At 39.0% G+C, this 20,669-nt stretch overlaps 1 protein-coding gene across 2 annotated transcripts in view; it reads right to left on the reverse strand.

Moving 5' to 3' along the window:
* FIGN (fidgetin, microtubule severing factor) overlaps positions 1 to 12,185 on the reverse strand; it is a 185,955-nt gene extending 173,770 nt beyond the window's left edge. The window contains exons 1-2 of one of the 2 annotated variants that reach the window (XM_070731653.1): positions 11,434 to 12,185; positions 10,291 to 10,497 (exon numbers count right to left, since the gene is read on the reverse strand). In XM_070731653.1, the coding sequence (XP_070587754.1) occupies positions 10,291 to 10,315 (25 nt within the window). In that variant the 5' untranslated portion in view covers positions 10,316 to 10,497; positions 11,434 to 12,185. The remainder of the gene's footprint in view (positions 1 to 10,290; positions 10,498 to 11,433) is intronic. The other variant, XM_070731654.1, reaches the window with a different exon arrangement.
* Positions 12,186 to 20,669: the final 8,484 nt, after the last annotated feature.

Here is a 20,669-nt window from a genome sequence, read left to right on the forward strand (position 1 = left end):
CAGCTAAGAGAGGCAACTCAGGTCCCACCCTATTTGAAATCTGGGCTGTTTCCTTTTCTTCCCAATTCAGCTGCGCATCGCAAGGGACACTTTTTATGCACATTAAATCAGCAAATAAAAAGCTTTTCCATCTGAGGCTAAAATTGTAGGAGTCCTGCTTTAAAATACTGTAAATCCCAATGAATTCCAGCAAATGTTAGTAAGAAATAAAGATACACTGAGAGGGCATTAAGTCATACTGCAAAATGCAGGACTAACTCCCAGACACCGACTCCCAGACAAGTGGAAATAAGACAATAGCTTAGCTCATAACTTACAAAATTCAGTATTAAGAATTGGGACACAACTAGGTAATCACTAAGGTTTCCTATTTGTAAATTTAATAGACAAATTAAGGAATCACATTTTAAGTCTTTAGAACTGCAGGGAAAATAATATGTGAATACCTGCATATGCATTTAATTTACCATTTAATTTACCAGTAAATATTTGCAAACCGCAAAGCACTTCCCACGAAGAAGAGAATAATTCTACTGTTCCTGTTTGTAGAGCGTACAAAAAATCAGTGCAGGTTTTTTACTTCAATAGCATTTTTCTTTGTTGCTGTTTGTATGGTTATACATTATAATTACCGCTATTATTTAAAATGTTAAGATGCCAAATCTGCAAATAATTGGAAATGATCAGGCCCATGTTTATAAACTAGCAAAAAGATAGAAGCCAAATAATTGCTCTACGATAGTCTGAGAAACACCTACGTTGCTGATTCAGAGATTCTTCATTATTTGACTACTTTTTAAATTTATTCCATTTATATACTAGATACTCTTGATAAAGCCAGCTCTCCTAATTTTATTTGGGGGGGGGGGGGCGCAGCAGGAGATGCAGAAGATAGGAAAAGTTGCAAAACTGCAAACATACCCCTACTGGTTTCCTCCTCGATTTCAACTTGCACCAATCCAAGATTATGGAACCTCTTATTGCACCTCATAAATGCAGAACCAAAATGTCCTCAGAACAATGGCTCTATTCACTGTGCATGCTCCTTAAAAATAGGCAGAAATGGACAATGCATGAACCCACGAAGGTCTCAATTTATTGTAGGCTTATATCGCCGAGCATTGACAAAGGGATACAGAAATAGACAAGCCCAAAGCTCACAGAGAAAAAAAAAATGAAGATACAAAAAATCATTTTCAAAGATAACCCAATCTTTCCCTTCTTCTGATCCCTTGCACAGACATAGGCCTGAACCTGTCCAAACTAAAGTCCTTTAAACATCTGTGCAAATAGTGGTTTAATACAGTCCATTTCTTCCTTCCACAATAAAAGTATGCAGCAAGTATCAACACTAAAGCTTTTACTCACTGACAGCAGCCTATACGGCCCTTCTCCTATGAATAGAGGAGCATGCTGTCCATGCACAGAGCTAATCTAGTGCTCCATGTGAGTCAATGGAATATGGACTAAGACTGTGGGGACCTCCACTGAAATCCTCATTCAGCAACTTTAGGCCACTCCCCATCTGGATTCTTTAGAAGAACAGTAGTTTTTTTAAGGAAAGGATAGTTTTAATAGCCATGTGTTTATACCCATAAGAGAAATAATGTCATCTGAAGGGGGGGGGGGATAATATTTCAACAGGATTGTATGCCATGAACAAATCAAACACAAAGGTTTGGAAAGATTCTAGAAATAGAACTGCATCCCACTATGTCACTGATGGAAAGCCATGAGCTACCAAGCAGATTTCTTAGAACTAGAAAAGCCCATTTGGGGGGTGGAGAGGGGGAGAAATGAGAGCAAATCCACTCAATTCAATGTTGGAGGCAGCTGACTGTCGTTCATTTTACTAAAGTCCGTTCAAGAAAATTAGCTGAAGCCTTGCACAACTCCCTTTCATCACTGAAAATAGCCCGGCCTCTAGAAATGTTGCATTGCACAATACCTTTTAGTATAGCACATGTATTAATACAAGCTTGTCTCTAAGCCAAACTTGACCAACAAAGTCAGATTATCCTTTAAGGAAATGTGGCCAACACAAACAGCAGGCAGAAAAATGCCCAGCTCATGGAAAACAGCTTCAGTTTAAAACAACATCACTGACAAGTACTTTCCTTTCTATGGCTTCCTTTTATACTTATGAGATAATGAGCCAGTTAAATCTAAGCCATATGACAGCAAAGGAATTCAGGAGAGTGAAGAAACAGTAACAACAACAGCATCAACCACAAAAGAAGGAGTAGTTTACTTAGCATCATACCTTGCACATACCAGAACATGGCATATAATCATTAAGAATTCAAAATAACAGGGTTAAAACAAAAGACATCATGATGGCTCTTGTTATTTCATTTCTTCATCCATTGCTTCAAATCTAAGTTTCCTTCTCTATGTTCAGTTCACTTATTCCAGGGTAATTCCTATAGCATGATAAATTACCACCCAGGCTAACGCAAAGAGGTTATTATGTTGGTGGCAAGGCAGGTTTAAATCTTTACTAAATGCACTAAATTGTCATTCTTCTGAAGGAAATTATCCACAAACCCTTTGGTGGGAAAACACTAAATATTTCCAAGGTAATGTCCATATTTATGTGCTGCCTTGTTAAACACACCATCTTTTATCACTAATCCACAGACTTTACAGCATTGTGTCCCCCGGTGTCTTTTCTCTCTGTAACAGGGATATTATGTCCCCATACAGTTGCCCTGTTTTCTTCTGGCTTACAGCTGCATCTTTAAAATTGACTTGCCAGGGAAAGAAAGTAAGTTTCCAAGAAGCAGGAAACCTGTTTAAAAAATTAATCTGTAAAGATTTTGCTGCTGGGTTTCTGTACCATTCTTGCAGCAGCTCAAAGAGAGGGGGAGGCCAAAGAATTAGATGGACATTATAACCATCCTTCAAATACATGCTTACTCAGAAGCTGCTCCTACCTGAATTCAGTAGGATTTATTGAGGTCTAACTATTGAGGTCTTGTGCTATCAGACACAAAATAGCAACTTTTGTGAACTAAAGGTAAAATCCATTATTACTTCACCCCCCAAAAAGAGCTTGCTGCTGAATAAACCCAGGACAAAGAAAAATATTGTATTTGTTTTGGACAGATATAATAATGCCTGCAGTGGAGAAGTGGAATATAAAAACCTTCCTTGCATGCACGCTCTCTCTGCTGTTATGGGAAACTGATTTATTCCTTTCAGCTACTTGCTAAGTATCTCACTTAGGCTGTTGCAGGTGCATATGGTAGAAGTATATCCATCCATTAAGCCCAATGTCAAGGAAAGTTTGTTTCTAAAGCTCTTTATATAGAATGAGACTGGCAAATGCCAATAAGAAGACATTTAAACTGGGATCATTTCTTCTCCCTTCTTAGAAACAATTCTGTAAGTACCTGAGTGCTCAAACACATGAAAGAACCAGGTTGCCTCTTTTGATATCTCTCTCTTCCATGGAGCCTTTCTTGTCGGAAGGCAGAAATTGCTTTTGAAAATAAATGGCATCCCTTCCAATGGGTTCAGATTATTTCCTGGGTGCCTGAGTTATCTCTCAAAAAGGTTGCTTGATATTTAATTCACTTCAACTATCACAATAATATTTTAGAGAGCAAACCTTATTTCTGCAGCGCCAACTTTATGAGTTTCTCTGTAGCAAAAGGCAATTCCATTGGTGAGAACTGGGATGGGGAAAAGAGAAACGAAATAATGGCCAGAAAATAGATACAGCACTACACTTTCTTCACATCAATAAGCATACGCGTGATTGCACGCTAGAGTACACAAAAGGACTCACAGGTGTCAGTATTGGTAGGGGGGGAAAAAGGTCTACAGCAGTCTGTTTCTAGACCCATTTTTCCAAAAATGCAATCAATAAACTCCACAGCTCGTGCCCTCAAGTAAGGAAATTTTCAGATAACCGCAGCCTTCTTACCTGTACTTCCAGCTAGCCTTTAAAGATTCTTTCAAATTGTTCCAGAACAATTTCAAATGACAAAAGCAACTTGCAGAAATGTGACATTCTGATTTGAATCATTACTGAATCATATCTATCTTAAGTTGCATTAAAGCAAAGCAAAAAGATGCTTGGACAATCCGCATAGGCTCATGCGTGTTGCAAGGCTTGCTCAAGATTAGGTATTTTAAAGATGATTAAATTGTTTAAATTTAGCCATATCAAGGAATGTAGGCTTTATCTTTAAAGTCTAAATTAAATACTTTAAAAAAATATTCATCACATACAAAAATACAGGAACAGGAAAATGCTGCTGTATACTGCGTAATATTTAATAGAATAATAACTGTAATCTAGCATCTTTGAAAAGAGTTTCAGCAAACATGCTACTACAAACAGTTAACATAAACTGATCGAAGTATATAAGAAACTAAATTATATTGTTCAAACAAGCCATTGCTCAATCTGCAATTTGGACCAGGAGTAGACAAACACAGATAGACTACTTCAGATAAATCACTGAAGGAAGCCATGTCATGTGCGCGTTTATGCACACAAACTCACCGAAGTAATAGACCGTCCAAAGACCACACAAGAGATACTCTATTACCAATGTCATTTCTCTGCTGAGGGAAATGTATTGTGTCCTTTTGTAAGAACATTTTTACAATACTGGATTCACATTACAGTATATGAATCTCTCTACCATGCCATCTGAGTGGGCTGCATTAGCTTCAGTAAAGCTATGAATATGACCTGATTATTTAATAAAAAGCATGATAAGCAGCAGTGGCTGACTATTTGAGAAGTCCTGTATTACAAACTACTTTCCGCAAAAGATACAAAATACTATTATTATTCATGCATTTCCACTTTAACTACAATTTATCCTCAAAAGAAAATATGAAACGTGTGGCTGGAACCATGATTGATATTTCTGGGGCAAATTGTAACCCAAAATAACTTATTCCCAAATGCAGTTTGTTATGATGAGGCAGAGAAATTTGGCTCACATTATAACAAGAATAACTGTTAATGCCGGTGCTGTTTTTGTAGTTGTGTTGTTGTATTTCCTACAAATATCTATTATTTTATTGGAGAAACCAAACTCAGTTGCTTTGGGGAAGATTTTTTTTATTGATTAAATCAACAGGTATGTAGACATTTACCATTGTACTGTACAATCATTCATTTCTTCTGCTAGACTGATAGCTCCAGTTTTTTTAATTTAGCCTAGGTTTTTAATTCAGTTTAAGCTTTATTGTCAGGAAAGATTACAATATTCCCTGCATGGAATAATATACCTATTACGCATTTCTCGTGTAATAGAGTCACATTTTATCCTTTCTTTTCCTCTCTCTCTTGATTCATGAAAAACAAATTTGTTTATATTTAGTAGTTATAGGAATACACATAATTCAGTTCCTATGTAGAAATTGTGATCTGAGCATTGTCATCAGGTACGCATATTTACAGATATCTACATATCTGTATATTTTAATGAATATAGTCTAATGATATATGGAGTTTATTATATATAAATTGTCTCTATCTTTAGGGCTTTTATGCTTTTTAATGGTGCTGATCCAATATTTTAGGAGTAAACTCCTTTAACTAAAATAAACTAATTTCTGACTAGATAGATAGAACATTGCATTCTTAATTAAATGCAGAGTTCTCTGACTTATTGGATCTAAAAAATCCACGAAACTATATTCCATGTAAGATTTATTGCAAGAGAAACACAAAATCACACTTCACCATAAAAAGAACATAAAACTTAACAATAGTAATTGTACAAAGTGTTTTACAACTCAAAAAAGGGAAAGAAAATAAAGCACTAAAAAAAGGAAAAACATCTCATGTATTCAATAAGAAATTAAATAAGGCTGAATCCAGGCAGGCTTACTTCTAGAGAAAGATACCAGTATCATGGGTAAAATATTTTGATTATTAGAGAATAATTATTAATTGGTAAGGGGGAAAACATTTGATAGACTTCCTTTAGCCTTTTAAAAGGCAATTGGTCTTAATAACTACATGCAAATTACTATTTTGCTTTCTTTCAGAAAAAGGAAATATTAACTGAAGATCACTCAATAGATTCAAAGTTACTCTGCTATCACTAACTTTCACTGATTCATGCAGCTTCTGATTCACAAAAGAAGGGGAAGGGGAAAAAGAAAGAAAAAGCTGGCTATTCCAAATTAAATGTTATTGTTTGTTTCTATTGCTTTGCTCATTAATGATGGGGGATAACTAACAAATACGCTGGTGCCCCAATGAAATGGTTCGTTGTGCCTATTGATAATAAAAATGTTCCATTACTTCACAAAATGCCCAGATAACACATTTCTCCCATTAAAATCATTATGAAATTCCAGTTAATTTAAAAAAAAGGCATGTCAATACATCCACCGCAATTTTGAAAATACTTAAATGCAAAAAAACCCGTTGCCTTTAGTTTGTTTTCAGGTCTTGTTCTTTTGTAATAAGGATGCATTTTAATTGCATTATTAATTGAAGGCAAAGCAACATATTTATCTGATCTACTAACACTAGATTAGACAAGTGGATTAAAAACAACTTGCAAGAGAGTTTCCTACGTACAGCTATCATGCTGGTTTTGTATCATTAAAATGGCTCCTAAACAAGCAGATTAGCTGATTAATTGATGATTAAGACTGCAGGAAGATCAGTCATTACACAGAGAAACTCCTTGCATGCACACACAGAGCTAACTAATTGACAGGTACACATGAATTGGAACAACCAGCCTCCGAAAGCATTATTGTAAAAGTAGATATAAATACTTGCCGCAGCCTCCTTATTTCCCCCCCACCCCTCAATCCCACACACCCCTTCCTCAACATGTTTTAGACACACGCGTTAACTGCTTCTTTTAAGTTCAAGTTGGATTGTCTAGAATCTGCATGGTTACACGTGCGTGCGAGTGGGTGGAAGAAGATACTTCCAAGCAGTAGGACTACATTCGGAGAGGGGCGGCATACAAATCTAATAAATAATAATAATAAATAATAATAATAATAATATAAAAGTTAGCATCTGAGCATAAAGATAACCTTGCTGCTTCTCCATGAAATTCATAGAACATATGCCCTGTCATAAATTGAACTTCCATACCAAATCTTTGAAAGAACTTGGAGAAAAGTTCCTTGGTTGTATTGATCAGATGACTGAGGGTTCACAGCTACTGTTTTTATGTCCTGCTAGGTCTGCCTGAACAGTCCTGAAGCCATTTCTTATTATCCAGAGGTAAACACCAATTTGTCTGCTGTAAAACTGATACAAATCCCACTCTTATTCCAATAGAGCTCTATTGTCATATAATCGCTTTGGTGGAGGGTGGAGAAGGGGGAGGAGTGACGGCCGTCCACATAGGATTACACTGACAGCAGTCACTTTTTGTCATGAAAGATCATACAATAAATTTTCCTACCGCACTGCCTATAAAACAGACATGATTCACTAATAAATATCAATATCAAAACTTCCTATTAGGGTTTGTGCAACCCAATGACAGAGATTACAACAGTCCTTATTTCGCAATTACAAACACACACACACACACACACCCCGAAAAAAAAGGTAAAGAAAAACCTCCAGAATAAATCTATTTCAAGAAACTTTTTAACAATTTTTTTTGTCTTGCAAAGAAAAACCGACAACTTTTCTGGAAGTTCACTTCCCATATAGTTTTGAAAACAATGTTATGTATGTCCAGAGTTAAAGCAATAACAAAGGGATTCCTGATCTGAATAACCTGTAATGAAGCTTCCTATCTATAGTAAGAATTCCCTTGTGCATTTGTCAATGAGATACTATACAAAGGTGTCCTTAACAGGCTGTCTGATTGGGTACAAAGCTTTCCTGGCAAGTTCAACAGACCAGAGAAGATTTATCAGAAGTCAGAAATCTTCTATCTGAACCTTGCCAACCCAACTTGGAAAGCATATTACAGATGATTACTGATATTATTAAAAACAATAGGAAAAAAAAACATCTGGGCCATTAACAAATTAAAATAACAGATGCAATAATTTTTTACTCTAAAAATATAAAAGGGGGATAGTAGATGCATCTTTATCTTAAGAACCTTAATATCACAACTGTTTAAGAAGAGGACGTGTTAATTGTTTTTAAGTGGGAGGAACGTTTTACTACAGCTTTCCCTGTAATACATTTTTAGGTACATTTTTAAGTCAAGAAAGGGGAAACGTTTTAAGGCAGCTTTCCCAACTTTTTTCTCCCCACAATATATTGTGACAAGTGCCTGTTTGATAGATGTTCTCCTTGATAAACGACTTGTTCAAAAGAGACACAGTAGCTTTCATTTCCTGACCAGAACACACTTTTAATTTGCACCAGAAGAATTGCTGGAGTGTGACTGGTTCCTGATTCTGGATGTTTTGCCTCTGACAGGCCCCCACCCTCCATGAAACAAAAATAAGCAGGAGGCACATCTGCAGACAATGATCACAGCCACACAATTTGGTTGAGTCATTATAATAGAGATGCAGAAGAGATTATATTTGTTAGCGCTCGTGGACTCCCCCCCCCCCCAGCCAAAGGATGGGTGCAATTTCTCAACCACTCTGTAAGTTAAGCTATTCTACTAGGAAACTGAGAAGCAGGAATGTGGATGGAGTGAAAAGCATGCAAAGGGGGGGGGGGGGGAGGAAATACACATGTGCCGTACAGTATATACAAAACGGGAGAGCCCAAGGCATGATTACTACCTATTACTACGGTTGGAATCATCTTCCTCATCCTCCTTCTCCAGGAACAGCATTTAAACAGTGGCAACGATTCACCCCATCCAATTTCAGCTCTCAGCATACTATCCAATTCCCGATTTAAAATTTATAAATGTAATACCCTCATCACAAGCAGCAGGTCCAATCTGCTGTGAATATATATTACAGCTTTAACATCACAGAGGGAAATCTCCCATCTGGCAATCACATTCTCTCCAACAGCTCTAGGAAAGGGGGGGTGGGTTATATGAGAGAGAGAGAGAGGGAGAGAAAGCCTTGTCTTTTTGCTCTCCTCTCTCTCATTCCCCTCCCATTTAAAATGAGTCAGGGTTGATTATTTGCATCTAAAATAAACCCTGCTGTATTGATCATCTCAAAGCCAACAAGTTCCAAATTATAGATAGATAGATAGATAGATAGATAGATAGATAGATAGATAGATAGATAGATAGATAGATAGATAAAGATACTTTCTATTGTGATAGCAGTTCTGTTTTATTCTATTGGAAATATATAGAAATCTTCATCATTCGCTTATGGGCAAGGCCGACTTGGGCAACTACTTCTGAATCGAATGCAGTTATGTGCCGTTATGAAAAATCAATGGCCAACTCTGTCCATGCTCCAGCCAACAGCCCGACCAATGTCCATGTGTTTCTACCCTAATCCGTATTTGTCTCTAATTTAAAAGCAGATACATTCTTGGCCTTTCCCCCTTGGCACAAATTCCCAAACTTATAAACGAAATATTAATCTGCCGATATGGTTTCCTGGGCTTCTACCAATGGCCTTGTGTGCATTGCACTGGACAGGTATATTCCAATTCTCTCTGTTTCATCAGGCATGCCTACCATGACCCTTTAAAAAAATACAATATCTCCTCTTAGAATAATTGTTCACATCTCCTACAACATCTGATGGTTGTTCCATTTGCACAGCAGAGCAATGACAAGCCGCCAGATGGAAAACAGGATAGAAAATATACAGGCCGTTATTAAACTGGAAGACTGAAACTGGGGAGGGGGAAGGTTTGCAGGAAACAGAGGCATTTATTAGAAGATCACTAGAAAGGGTTTTATTATCCTCATCTAAACCCCGGTGGAAAAAAAATGAAAAAGAGGGAGACCTCAATTGAAAAAATAATAACTACACTTGAAAAATAAACAGGAAACCATAGCGGTATAGGAAGGCTTAGCTGTGTGCGTGGTCTCTCCTCCCTCCTCCTTTTACAGTGAGCAAGTTGACTAATTTACATCCTATTTGAGTGTACATGGTGCTCTGCTAGTAACATGCAACTTTAGCTTCATAACAGAAAAAAAGTAAGTCTGTTCAAAGCAGAAAATTAGAAATAAAATAATAATAAATAAAATAAGGCGGTGCACACCCGCATATCCACACACATCTTATTTATACACCTAAAGCTTTATTGTTAACCTTGTTACAGGGATCTTCAGCAACATGCAAAGTCCTCCGAAATGTTCACCATGCTCTTTTAAAAACAAAAGGAATACTGTCCATAGCACAACAACAAAAGTAAACGAGATTCCCAAACACACCTACCATAAACACTGGTGCTACTGATCATTTCTTGCTGGCAGCACAAAAAAAAGCTGAATTGGAATTTTTTTTCTCTCCTCCTCTCCTCCTTCTTCTTCTTCTCACAAGCAGGAATTCCAAAGGTTGCTTTTCATGAATGCCACTTTTCCTCTCCGCTATCAAATGTCACTGCCTTGAAACGTGGGCCTTTTCGTCAGGTATTCATTTAACCTACATGCATATAATTAAGAGGGAAAGCAACATCAACAAAAAGGGAATCTCAGATCAGAGAAGAAAGAAAGGGGGGGAGAGAAAGAGAGAGGGGGGGGAGAGAGAGAGAGAGCACATGACCAGCAATACAAGTCCATGTCAATTTCACTCACTCCTATTGAAACTAACAAGAGCTCCAGGGAAGATAGTAATAGGATCAGTGGGTTGTATATACCAGTAAATTATACATCTTCCTCTCAGTTCCAAGCCAACAATACGCCCACCGTGCCATGCCCCCCCTCAATGATGAGGTGCTTACATTTTTTCTGCATCAGCTTCTCAGATACCGTTCACACACACATCCCTCACCCTTAACTTTTCCCCATCCTTATTTACACTGATTTGCTTAAAAGTTTAGTTCCTCCAATTGCACTCAAGCCACCAACACGTAACCGCTTCGCCTAGAACTTGAAAAATAAATAGAGCCCCCCCCCCGCTTCTTTAAGTGAAAGTGGCTTAATTAGGAGGGGAGCGCAATCCATCTCTCAATCCCGAATTCTTTACTCCGTCTCTCCGCACTATTGTTAGCAAGCGATTGGGGGGGGGGGGGGGAGCTCTAAACTGCGATTGTAATCGCTCTTTACTTTCTACACCGCGCTTTAAAACAAGGGGGGGAAGAGAATTGGGGGTGGGGGCAAACGAGAGAATAAACCCAGACTTGGCGATTTGCAATATAGATATACAGTATATGTATTTATATGTCTAGATTTAAAAGCACACATTTTTTAATGATAAAAGCTCGGGGAATTTAGAGCGTCCGCGCGCCAGCTCGAGATGCGTTTAAAATTGCATTATTATTATTAATAATAATATTATTATTATTTTAAAAAAGAGAACGGGCGGAGGGGAAAAAAAGAAGGAAAGAGAAAGAGAAAAGGGAGTCAGAGAAGGGCTTACCTGGAGGGTCGGGCACAATCGATTCTGACGGCGCGCTGCTGACGGCTTGGGGCTCGGGTGAAGCGAAGACGCTGCCTCCGATTTGAAATCATTCCAAGTTTTTGAAGGGAAGACCGACCGCAGCCTCTGCCATGTTGGAATTTCAAACCCAAAACAGCTGCTTTGCAAAGAGCCACCATGCCAGCAGCCTGGACGCCTGCGCAGAGCGCCGCCGAGCCAAATTCAAATCACTTTCACACTATAAAGAGCCAAAGATCAGTTTGCAAAAAAAAAAAAAAAGGAGGAGGAGGAGAGGAGGGGATTGGAGGAAAGGAGAAAAAAAGAGAGAGAGAGAGGGAGAGAGAGGGACGCACCAGATTCAGGAGCAGCTAAAGAGGCTCTCAATGGCCGCGCTGCCGCTGCCGCCGCCGTTGCCGCCGCGCCGCCACCACCACCACCACCGCCGCCGCGCAAGGCCCCTGGCTGCACAGGTCAGGTTACATGGTAGGGGCCGTCGCTTGCCAGAAAACATGCAAACACCGCCCGGAGGTGGCCGGGAGGTCATGGTAGAGCAGCCAGGAAGCTCGCCCTCCCTCCCTTGCCGCGGCTCCAACAGGGCGAGCGGCAAACTGAAGGGAGTCGGGATCCCCGCTCCCAGCTTCGCCTCCTCCGGCTCTCGCGGCGACGGAGAGACTTCGCGGAGCTCCGGCGGCTTCTCTGCCGCCGGGGTAGCTCCATATCCCCAGTCCCATCCTTCCTCCACTACCCCCTTCTCCCCCCCCCCTCCCGCGCCGGCGAGCCAAGCGAGCGCCTCTGGCTTCCCCTCCCCCTCCTCGCAACCCCTTTGCGAGAAGAAGCGGGAGCGGGCGGCTTTCGCTCCAGCCCCCCTACCGCGTCTCGGAAGCACCGGCGGCTCCGTGCATCCCCGGTCTCTCCTCTCGGACTCACTCCGAGAGACTTTGGGAGGCCGGGAAGGAGCCGGGACGGCAAAAGCGAGGGGTGGGGGGGGGAGCGCACGAGCGCGAACTTGTGAGGGAGAAAGCAAGAAGCTGCCGGGCTGGCAGCCCGAGCCCGGGACTTGCCCGCCGGTGTGCGCGGGAGGAAAGTCACACGGGCTACACACTCCTTCTTCCACGGGGAAGACGGGGTGTGTGGGGAGGGCGAGGGTGGTGGTGTCTTTCTACCCAGGTAAGGGAAGGTGCGGAGAAAAGGGGATGGCAAACCTGGTCGCGGGCTAGCGACCTGAGGCGACGTGTGAATAAACGCTTTTGAGTCGTTTGTTTTGTTTTGTTTTTTTCCTCGGCTACCTTTCCTTTGCGCGCGCCGTGTCTATGTACAGTATATACATACTGCTCAAAAATAAATAAATAAAGGGAAAACTCAAATAACACATCCTAGATCTGAATGAGTGAAATATTCTCACTGAATATTTCATTTGCACAACTATTCCATTTGCACAACAGCATGTGAAATTGACTGTCGATCAGTGTTACTTCCTAGGTGGACGGTTTGATTTCACAGAAGTTTGATTTATTTGGAGTTATATTGTGTTGTTTACGTGTTCCCTTTATTTATTTATTTATTTATTTATTTATTTATTTATTTATTTTTGAGCGGTGTATATTTTTCTTAGTCGTGCCGCTCTTTTTCTGGACACGGATTGACTTTTTAACGGCACCATCCTAAACGCTGCTCCAACCCCCTTTTATATCGAAAAAGAAAAAAAAACTATTCCCCTTCTAAACATAAAAAAGTTGACCCCTTCCTTAGAACCAAGCCTTTGCAACTCACTGAGGCTTTATTTTGGGGCGAGCGTGCCTACACCCCCCTCGTGGAACTCTTGAGGGTCTCTGTTTTAAACGATCCTTTTTAGAACTTGGCTACAATTTTTCCATGGGGGGGGTAGAGCTTCTGGTGGCATCTAAAGATTAGCATTAATTATGGCACAGCGCTTTCGAGGAATTTCATCTGATCCACCAATTATCCTAATTTACAGGTGTATATAGTTAATTGTTACTCTTCGGTATTTCATTTCCCTTCCCATCTCACTATTTTCATTTCCCATCCATATATACATGAGAATATTTCATTCATTCAGATCCAGGATGTCTTATTTGAGTGTTCCCTTTATTTATTTTTTTGAACAGTATGTATGTATATATATATATATCACATGTTTTTGCTGAATTTTTAAAATTAAGGGAGACTAGGATAGCAGTATTTTGGCCTTGTTCTGGCCTCATCAGCTAGCCATCCAAAAGAAAACATACACACACACACACACACACACACACACTATATATACTGCTCAAAAAAATAAATAAAGGGAACACTCAAATAAGACATTCTAGATCTGAATGAATGAAATATTCTCATTGAATACTTTGTTCTGTACAAAGTTGAATGTGCACAACAGCATGTGAAATTGATTGTCAATCAGTGTTGCTTCCTAAGTAGACACTTTGATTTCATAGTAAGTCCCATTCTGTGTTTTAAGTGCCTCTTAGTAAATATCCCTGAGTTTATCGTGTGACTCTCTCTGCCCACCCCAATAGGATTGTTTAGAAGTAAATCCATGTTGTTTTAGTAGAACTTTCATCTTTAGAAACATCCAAAGCTTTGGACTGTACCTCAGTATTACCTATTGGTTGAGGGTGCACATCACAAAAGCCACTGATTGTTCTAACAATGTCTTATGGATTGTTAGGGTCATGGGGTTTTATTTACTGTTGTTGCTCGACTTCTTTTTTATTATTGTACTGTTGTATTGTTTTTATTGCTGTAAGCCTTCCCGAGTCCTACGGGATTGGGCAGCATAGAAGTCAAATAAATTAAATTAAATTATTGAATATGCTCATCCTTTATTTATGGTTTGCAAACACAGAATTAAACAAATATTTAGGTACAGTGTATGAACCTGACAATTATGCCCTTAGTATGGATTATTATTCCTGGCTATTAAATGGGATCTATCTTTGAGCCACATAGTATTCTCTCATCTTGTATAAATAAATATTAACTCACAGATCGAGCGATGGGATGAATATTAGTTAACATTAGAATGGAAATCTTCATATTGTTCACTTCCATAGAACTGAAAACATTCCCACCAGCTTTAAGCATTAAGTGTTTGGGGAACAACTAACTATTCTGCCACAAGTTTGTTACAGTAATATGATTTGATGCGACATCCTTTGTAATGCAGGCAATGATTCATAGCCTCACAAATAGCTGCCACTGTAATCTACTGTGTTTTGAGATGTAAAGATACATACATCTTTCTATATATCTTTACATCTGTCTTTGACAGATTTAAAAATATGAGCAATTAATTAATGCAGTAGATAAATAACTGCTTTCCAAATGTTTCAAATCTAATTCCCATCAGCCGATCTATCTACCGTGGTTGACAACAAAGGTTCTTGGGAATTCTAGTTATTATTTCCAGAGGCATTGGATTGCTTACTTCATTGTTTCTCCAAGCTAGGCAATTTCAGATGTATGGAGCAGCATGGCTGTTGCTGAGATCAGGTAGCAGAAGTCCACCCCTTGGAGTTACCAAGCTTCAAAGGCACCGGTCTCAAATACTTGTGATAAAATAAGCTTGCTGGCAAATTCTATCAATGCTTGTTCAACAGAAGAAGTCGTTCTCTGAAATTTTCAGTGAAATTTTCTCCCAGATACACAGCTTGGGACTCACCAGACACGCTTACCAGATAAGCTCATGTAATGCATGTAATAGTGAAATGGGTCTAGTTAGTTACTTCTGCGTCAATAAACTTGATCCTTTCTAGAAGCTTCAATTTCATTGCAACCTCTCAATATAATATTCAGTTCATCTTGGTTTTTAGCATAAAAGTATAAAATATCATTGAAAGGTTCTCTTTGAATGACACTGAACACAAACTAGTCAATCATGTTTTAATTTAAGTGTATTCTGTTTGGCTTATAGAACAAACAGATCTGGACTACAAATATATATAAGTCCATTAGATGGCAGTAAATCATTTTTAGAGTTTTTCTGAATCTATGGAGCCTTCTAGTGGATATACAGAGCTTCACAGCCTGGATCAGCTCTATCCACTTCTCTCCATCGAAAAATGGCTACTTTCCAGCACTTGATTAGATTAGATTTATTGGATTTATATGCTGCCCATCTCCGTAGACTCGATCATTGAAGTAGGCTTAGATGGTACAATATCAGTGGAAAATGTTTGTAAAACCTTGTTAGACATCTGCATTTTGAATATATAAAGTAGTGAAACTCCAGTGAACTTCATCAGAAATTGCACATCCAAAATGGAGTAACTTTACTTGCTCAGCCTAATGTCCCAGCAACTCCCAGCATGCAGACCTCAACACATGCCCAGAGTTAGTTTAGTTCTTGGGCCAACATGATTTACCACATTTGTTACACAAAGCATGATTTCCCTAGATATAAAATGTAATATCTTGACTTGGGAAAAAAAGGTAGAGAAGAATTAGTACAGTGGAAGAGATTTTAATTATGGGGTAGGTGCGTGTTTAAATTGTACACACCATCTACATGGTATTCAGTTCAATTTCTGTAATCATCTTTAAAACATTGGGGGTTTTTTAAAAAAAAAATTAAACTTGAAAAGTCTATGCGTCCTGAAAATGCATTTCTGAAAAATGTCTTTTATCAGCTGTAACCAGGTTTTCAAGTTTTGGTACTAATAAATGGTTTTAAATACTTTTAGTGCCTTTTAGAGAGCTCTGTTGTGCCTCTAAGGCAGTCATTCTCAACCTAGCCTTCTTGAAATGTTGGAAATTCAATTCCTGTGCTTTCTGAGGATTCTGGAAGATGAAGATCCAGCACCTAAAAAGCACTAGAATAGGAAGCCTGTTCTACAAGGATAATGATCCTAGCCCAGGAGTTATTTACTACTCCTCAGAATGCTACATACATGCTGACTCCACTAGTAACTCAAGAGTTGTAATTTCTGAAGTACAGACAGTGAAGGGCTGCAAAAAATTTTACTACTACACTGTGGACGTGGCTTATTTTGTGGGTGTGGCTTGCCGGCCATGTGACCAGGTGGGAGTGGCTTGACGATCATGTGACAGGGGTGGCTTAAAGGTCATGTAACTGGCTTAAAGGTGGCCAACCTGATGTCACTCACGTCAAGGGTTTGGGTTAGGGTTAAGGTGCCTTGCCTCTCCTTGCCTAAAAGAGTCACAATTTCCCTATCTATTTACTATTACTGAACATCCGAAATATACTATTTAATTCTATGTACCGGTATATATGCCATATGTGTACATACATATTACACACAGGCACACAAAAATATACACTATCTACTATATAAAGTATATGTACACACACACACACACACACACAGTTCTTCTAAAATTATACACATTAAACCTCATTTACTGTGATAGGAAAACATACCCAGAGCCCAGAAGGGAAAAAAAGGCAAAAAACCAAATTTTTTCTACCCGTTCTGTGTACCTGACCGTACCCGTAGGAGCCCACCACTGAGTACAAATCACATTCTGGGAGAGACCCTAGGTGGGAAGATGGAATTTAGCAGCTGGAATTAATATTTCATTGCTTGGAGTCTGCAAACTTCTTAGATTAGCTCCTTCTCCTTTGGACCCTACTTTTGGAAGTCGTCATCATCAAGGAGGATGGTTTCACATGTATATAAGAGTATCTCATAATATTTGTTCATATCTGTCCCATGTCATTGGGACAGATGAATGGGATTCAATCCCATTTAATCCTGTCATTTCACTTATGAAATGCCTTCAGTGAGGTTTTGCCTGATATCAACTTGGAAATGAGTTGGAATCCCACAAATAATTTTTTCGTTCATTCATTTATTTCAGGGTGGAATCCTGGAAATAGAATCTTACAGCATTGTTCAACCTGTGGATTTTGTTTTCTTAATCCTGCGGGAATTACATGGTATTGATTTAGTGCATGCAAAATTGGGAAATTTTCAATAGAGGAGACTCCTCCAGACGCTGCTTCTAACAATTACCCATGCCAAATGAATCTGTAAGGTACTTCACTGAGGCAAATCAAAGCCACTTTGCACAACTATGCCTATAACTTATGAATGCTGTAGAATATTTTTACATGTGCTAGGATCTCTTGACTGGGGAATTTTGGGGACTGTAGCCTAAAGTCATGAAGAAATCAGCAGCTAGAGAAGGCTGCGAAAAGCAGATACAGCCTCTTACTATCTGACCACTTTTCTCCATCAATTCTGCTGGACAGTGCTCTGCCACTGAATATGGTGTACAGTGGTACCTCTGCTTAAGAACTTAATTCATTCCGTGACCAGGTTCTTAAGTAGAAACGTTTTTAAGTAGAAGCAATTTTTCCCATAGGAATCAATGTAAAAGCAAATGATGCATGCAAACCCATTAGGAAAGAAATAAAAGCTCGGAATTTGGGTGGGAGTAGGAGGAAGAAGAGGAGGAGGACAGTCGCCGCCGAAGGAAGAAAGTGAGGTGAGGGGAATAAAAAAAATCCAAAACTTTAAGGCTTAAAAAAAAAAGAGGTACTGTGAGGTGGCGAGGAGGAGCACGCGCCTCCAATACACCCGGCGAGAGGCTGCCTCCCATACACTGCCTCCAATACACTGCTACCTCTTCCTTCCCATGCTGAAGGGCTCCCCTCTCCTTTCACTCACTCACTTTGTAGCCGGCACTTTTCCTTCGCTGTGGTGACTCCTCAGCTGCCCAGACCAAAGGAAGTGTTTCTTTTCTCTGGGCGCTGGCAGAGTTTATTCTCTATCCAAGTGCCCAGAGAACAGAAAATGCTTCGTTTGCTTTGGACTGCCAAAGCCTCCTTAAGCGCCACTGAAAGGCTCCTATGGCAGCCCAGAAAAGCCCGAGATGGCCAGGGTTAAAGGGGGAAGGGCAGGAAACTGGCCAGGCCTTCGTGCCGCTCTCAAATTTCCTGGGAATTTTTTCTGGGCTCTGGTTTATAAGTAGAAAATGGTTCTTAAGTAGAGGCAAAAAAACCTTAAACACTCGGTTCTTATCTAGAAAAGTTCTTAAGTAGAGGCACCACTGTACTATATTTGCAATTTAATGCTCTTGGGTTTTTTTAAATATGGATACCACTTTAGTTTATTGTAGATTATTTAGTTTATTATAACTCTCCTTGGTTAGAATGCCTTATTGCAAAATGATTCTACTGACTGTCAATAGTTCGATCCTGATGGGGCTCAAGTTTGACTCAGGCGTCTATCCTTCCAAGGTTCCATTCTTCCAATCCTCCAGATTGTTGGGGGCAATATGTTGACTCTATAAACTGCTTAGAAAGGGCTGTAATATACTTGAGATTAATGTCTAGGTTGATGGCAGATAAAGTAAAGGCATAAAATGCATCAATTTCTTTCCTTTGCATCCTCCATAGGATCCACCTTATTGGTATGAACACTACTTTCATTCTGTCAGATGATCCATTTGAAGGACAGATATGAAGAAGGCCCTAACAGTTATTAATCTCTATGTGCTTTTCTGTGCTGGAAGAGCAGAAGGACATGTCTAAAGACCATTAGCTGTTTCCATACCATGTTGACCTATATTGAACCTTAAACATATCTAAGATCATTCTGACACTATGATATAGTTCAAAGCTGTTCACTTTTGGGATGACATGCTGTTTGTCAGAATGAAATTCTGCCAAAGTAGCAATCATGTTTTTCATTAATTGAAGGCATGTGGCCACCATAAAACAGACACTGTTATATCTAAAAGTTAATGTAGGGCAGTGGCTACACTTTGAAGTAGTCCACAACACTTCTTACTTCAACTCACCAAAAAAGAGGTCAATTTTAATTCAATTCAATTCAATTTATTAGATTTGAATGCCGCCCCAACACCTCAATGTCCTTACTTGAGTAACTTGGAAAAATCAACATTGGCTTTCTCAAAAGTGTCATACAGTACAACTTTCTAATTGGATGCATATTTGCTTAGAAGTAATTCAAATGAATTTATGTCTAGGGTTCTATTGTAAGCTCCCCAGAATCACTCTTAGTGATGAGCAGCTATATAAATTTTATAAATAAATAAGAACCTCTTAGTATTATATAATGGGGCCCAGATTGCATTATGATCCATTTTCTCCTTTAATTTTATATGTAAGGTATTAACACCTCTTACTGATTTATAGTAAAATATAACAAAGGATGATAAAGCAAGAATTACGTAGAGGAAAACTAATTGTTCAACATAATTCCTTTCTGCACTAATTCCCTAAATGGGAGATATCAATTAGCAATCTTGCACATTGCCAATACAATACCTTCTGCAATAAATTTCATAAAATTACAATTTATTTTAAAGCTCATCATTTGTAATTCTATTTTCGTAAGATGATTTGATGCGTGAGTCTTTTCATTTCAAAGGTCTGCTAATCGTCTTCACAAAAGAATTTATTCAGGTCCTTGACCTTCACCTGATATAACTGCATCATATTATCAGAATTAAAGATATTTTAAGTGATGCTCAATTTTATCAAGGCGAAGGGGAGGGAGTCAAAGACACAAACTATGGGCTCCAAATTTAGTGATGGTTTCAGTCTTATTGCAACAAACCTTGATAGGATATAATAGAAATGTGCAAAGCTTGAAGGGGATGTTTTGATTTGAAAGAGATTCAGTCAAATTGCATGTTCAAATTGATTTCAGATGTTCGATCACATAAAGTGCTTTCAGACCATTTCAGTCTTATTCAAAAACTATTTGGTGGACTTCCTGTTGCTCTCTGACTTGGCAGAGTCTGAGACATTGTAGCTTTCATTTAGTATACAGGTGAAATTGAACAAGGTTGACCAGCATGATGAACTCCATGGCACTGGCATATATTGCTGGCCAAATACAGTACTTTTATCACCTCTGGAAATCTTGCCTATTACAACAGGTGGGTTTTTTTGGCATTTTCCTACAAGAATTTGCTTAGAAAGGTTCAGATAGGAGAGAGAATAAAATATCTGATTATCTGATTAGTTCTTTTCTATGAGATTCTTTACCTTCAAATTCATCATACTATTCGTTTAATCTATAGTATAGTTCCTATTAGTCTTGGTATGTTGCCTGTCTCAAGTCTTCAGCAATTTCATTCTTGCTTCTCACTGTCTCTCTCTGACTTTCTGTCTCTCTCTGTCTCTCTCTCTCTGTCTCTCTCTCTCTGTCTCTCTCTCTCTCTCTGTCTCTCTCTCTCTCTGTCTCTCTCTCTCTCTGTCTCTCTCTCTCTCTCACACACAC

The sequence above is a fragment of the Erythrolamprus reginae genome, chromosome 1 (assembly GCF_031021105.1).
Source record: "Erythrolamprus reginae isolate rEryReg1 chromosome 1, rEryReg1.hap1, whole genome shotgun sequence".
Taxonomy (NCBI): domain Eukaryota; kingdom Metazoa; phylum Chordata; class Lepidosauria; order Squamata; family Dipsadidae; genus Erythrolamprus; species Erythrolamprus reginae.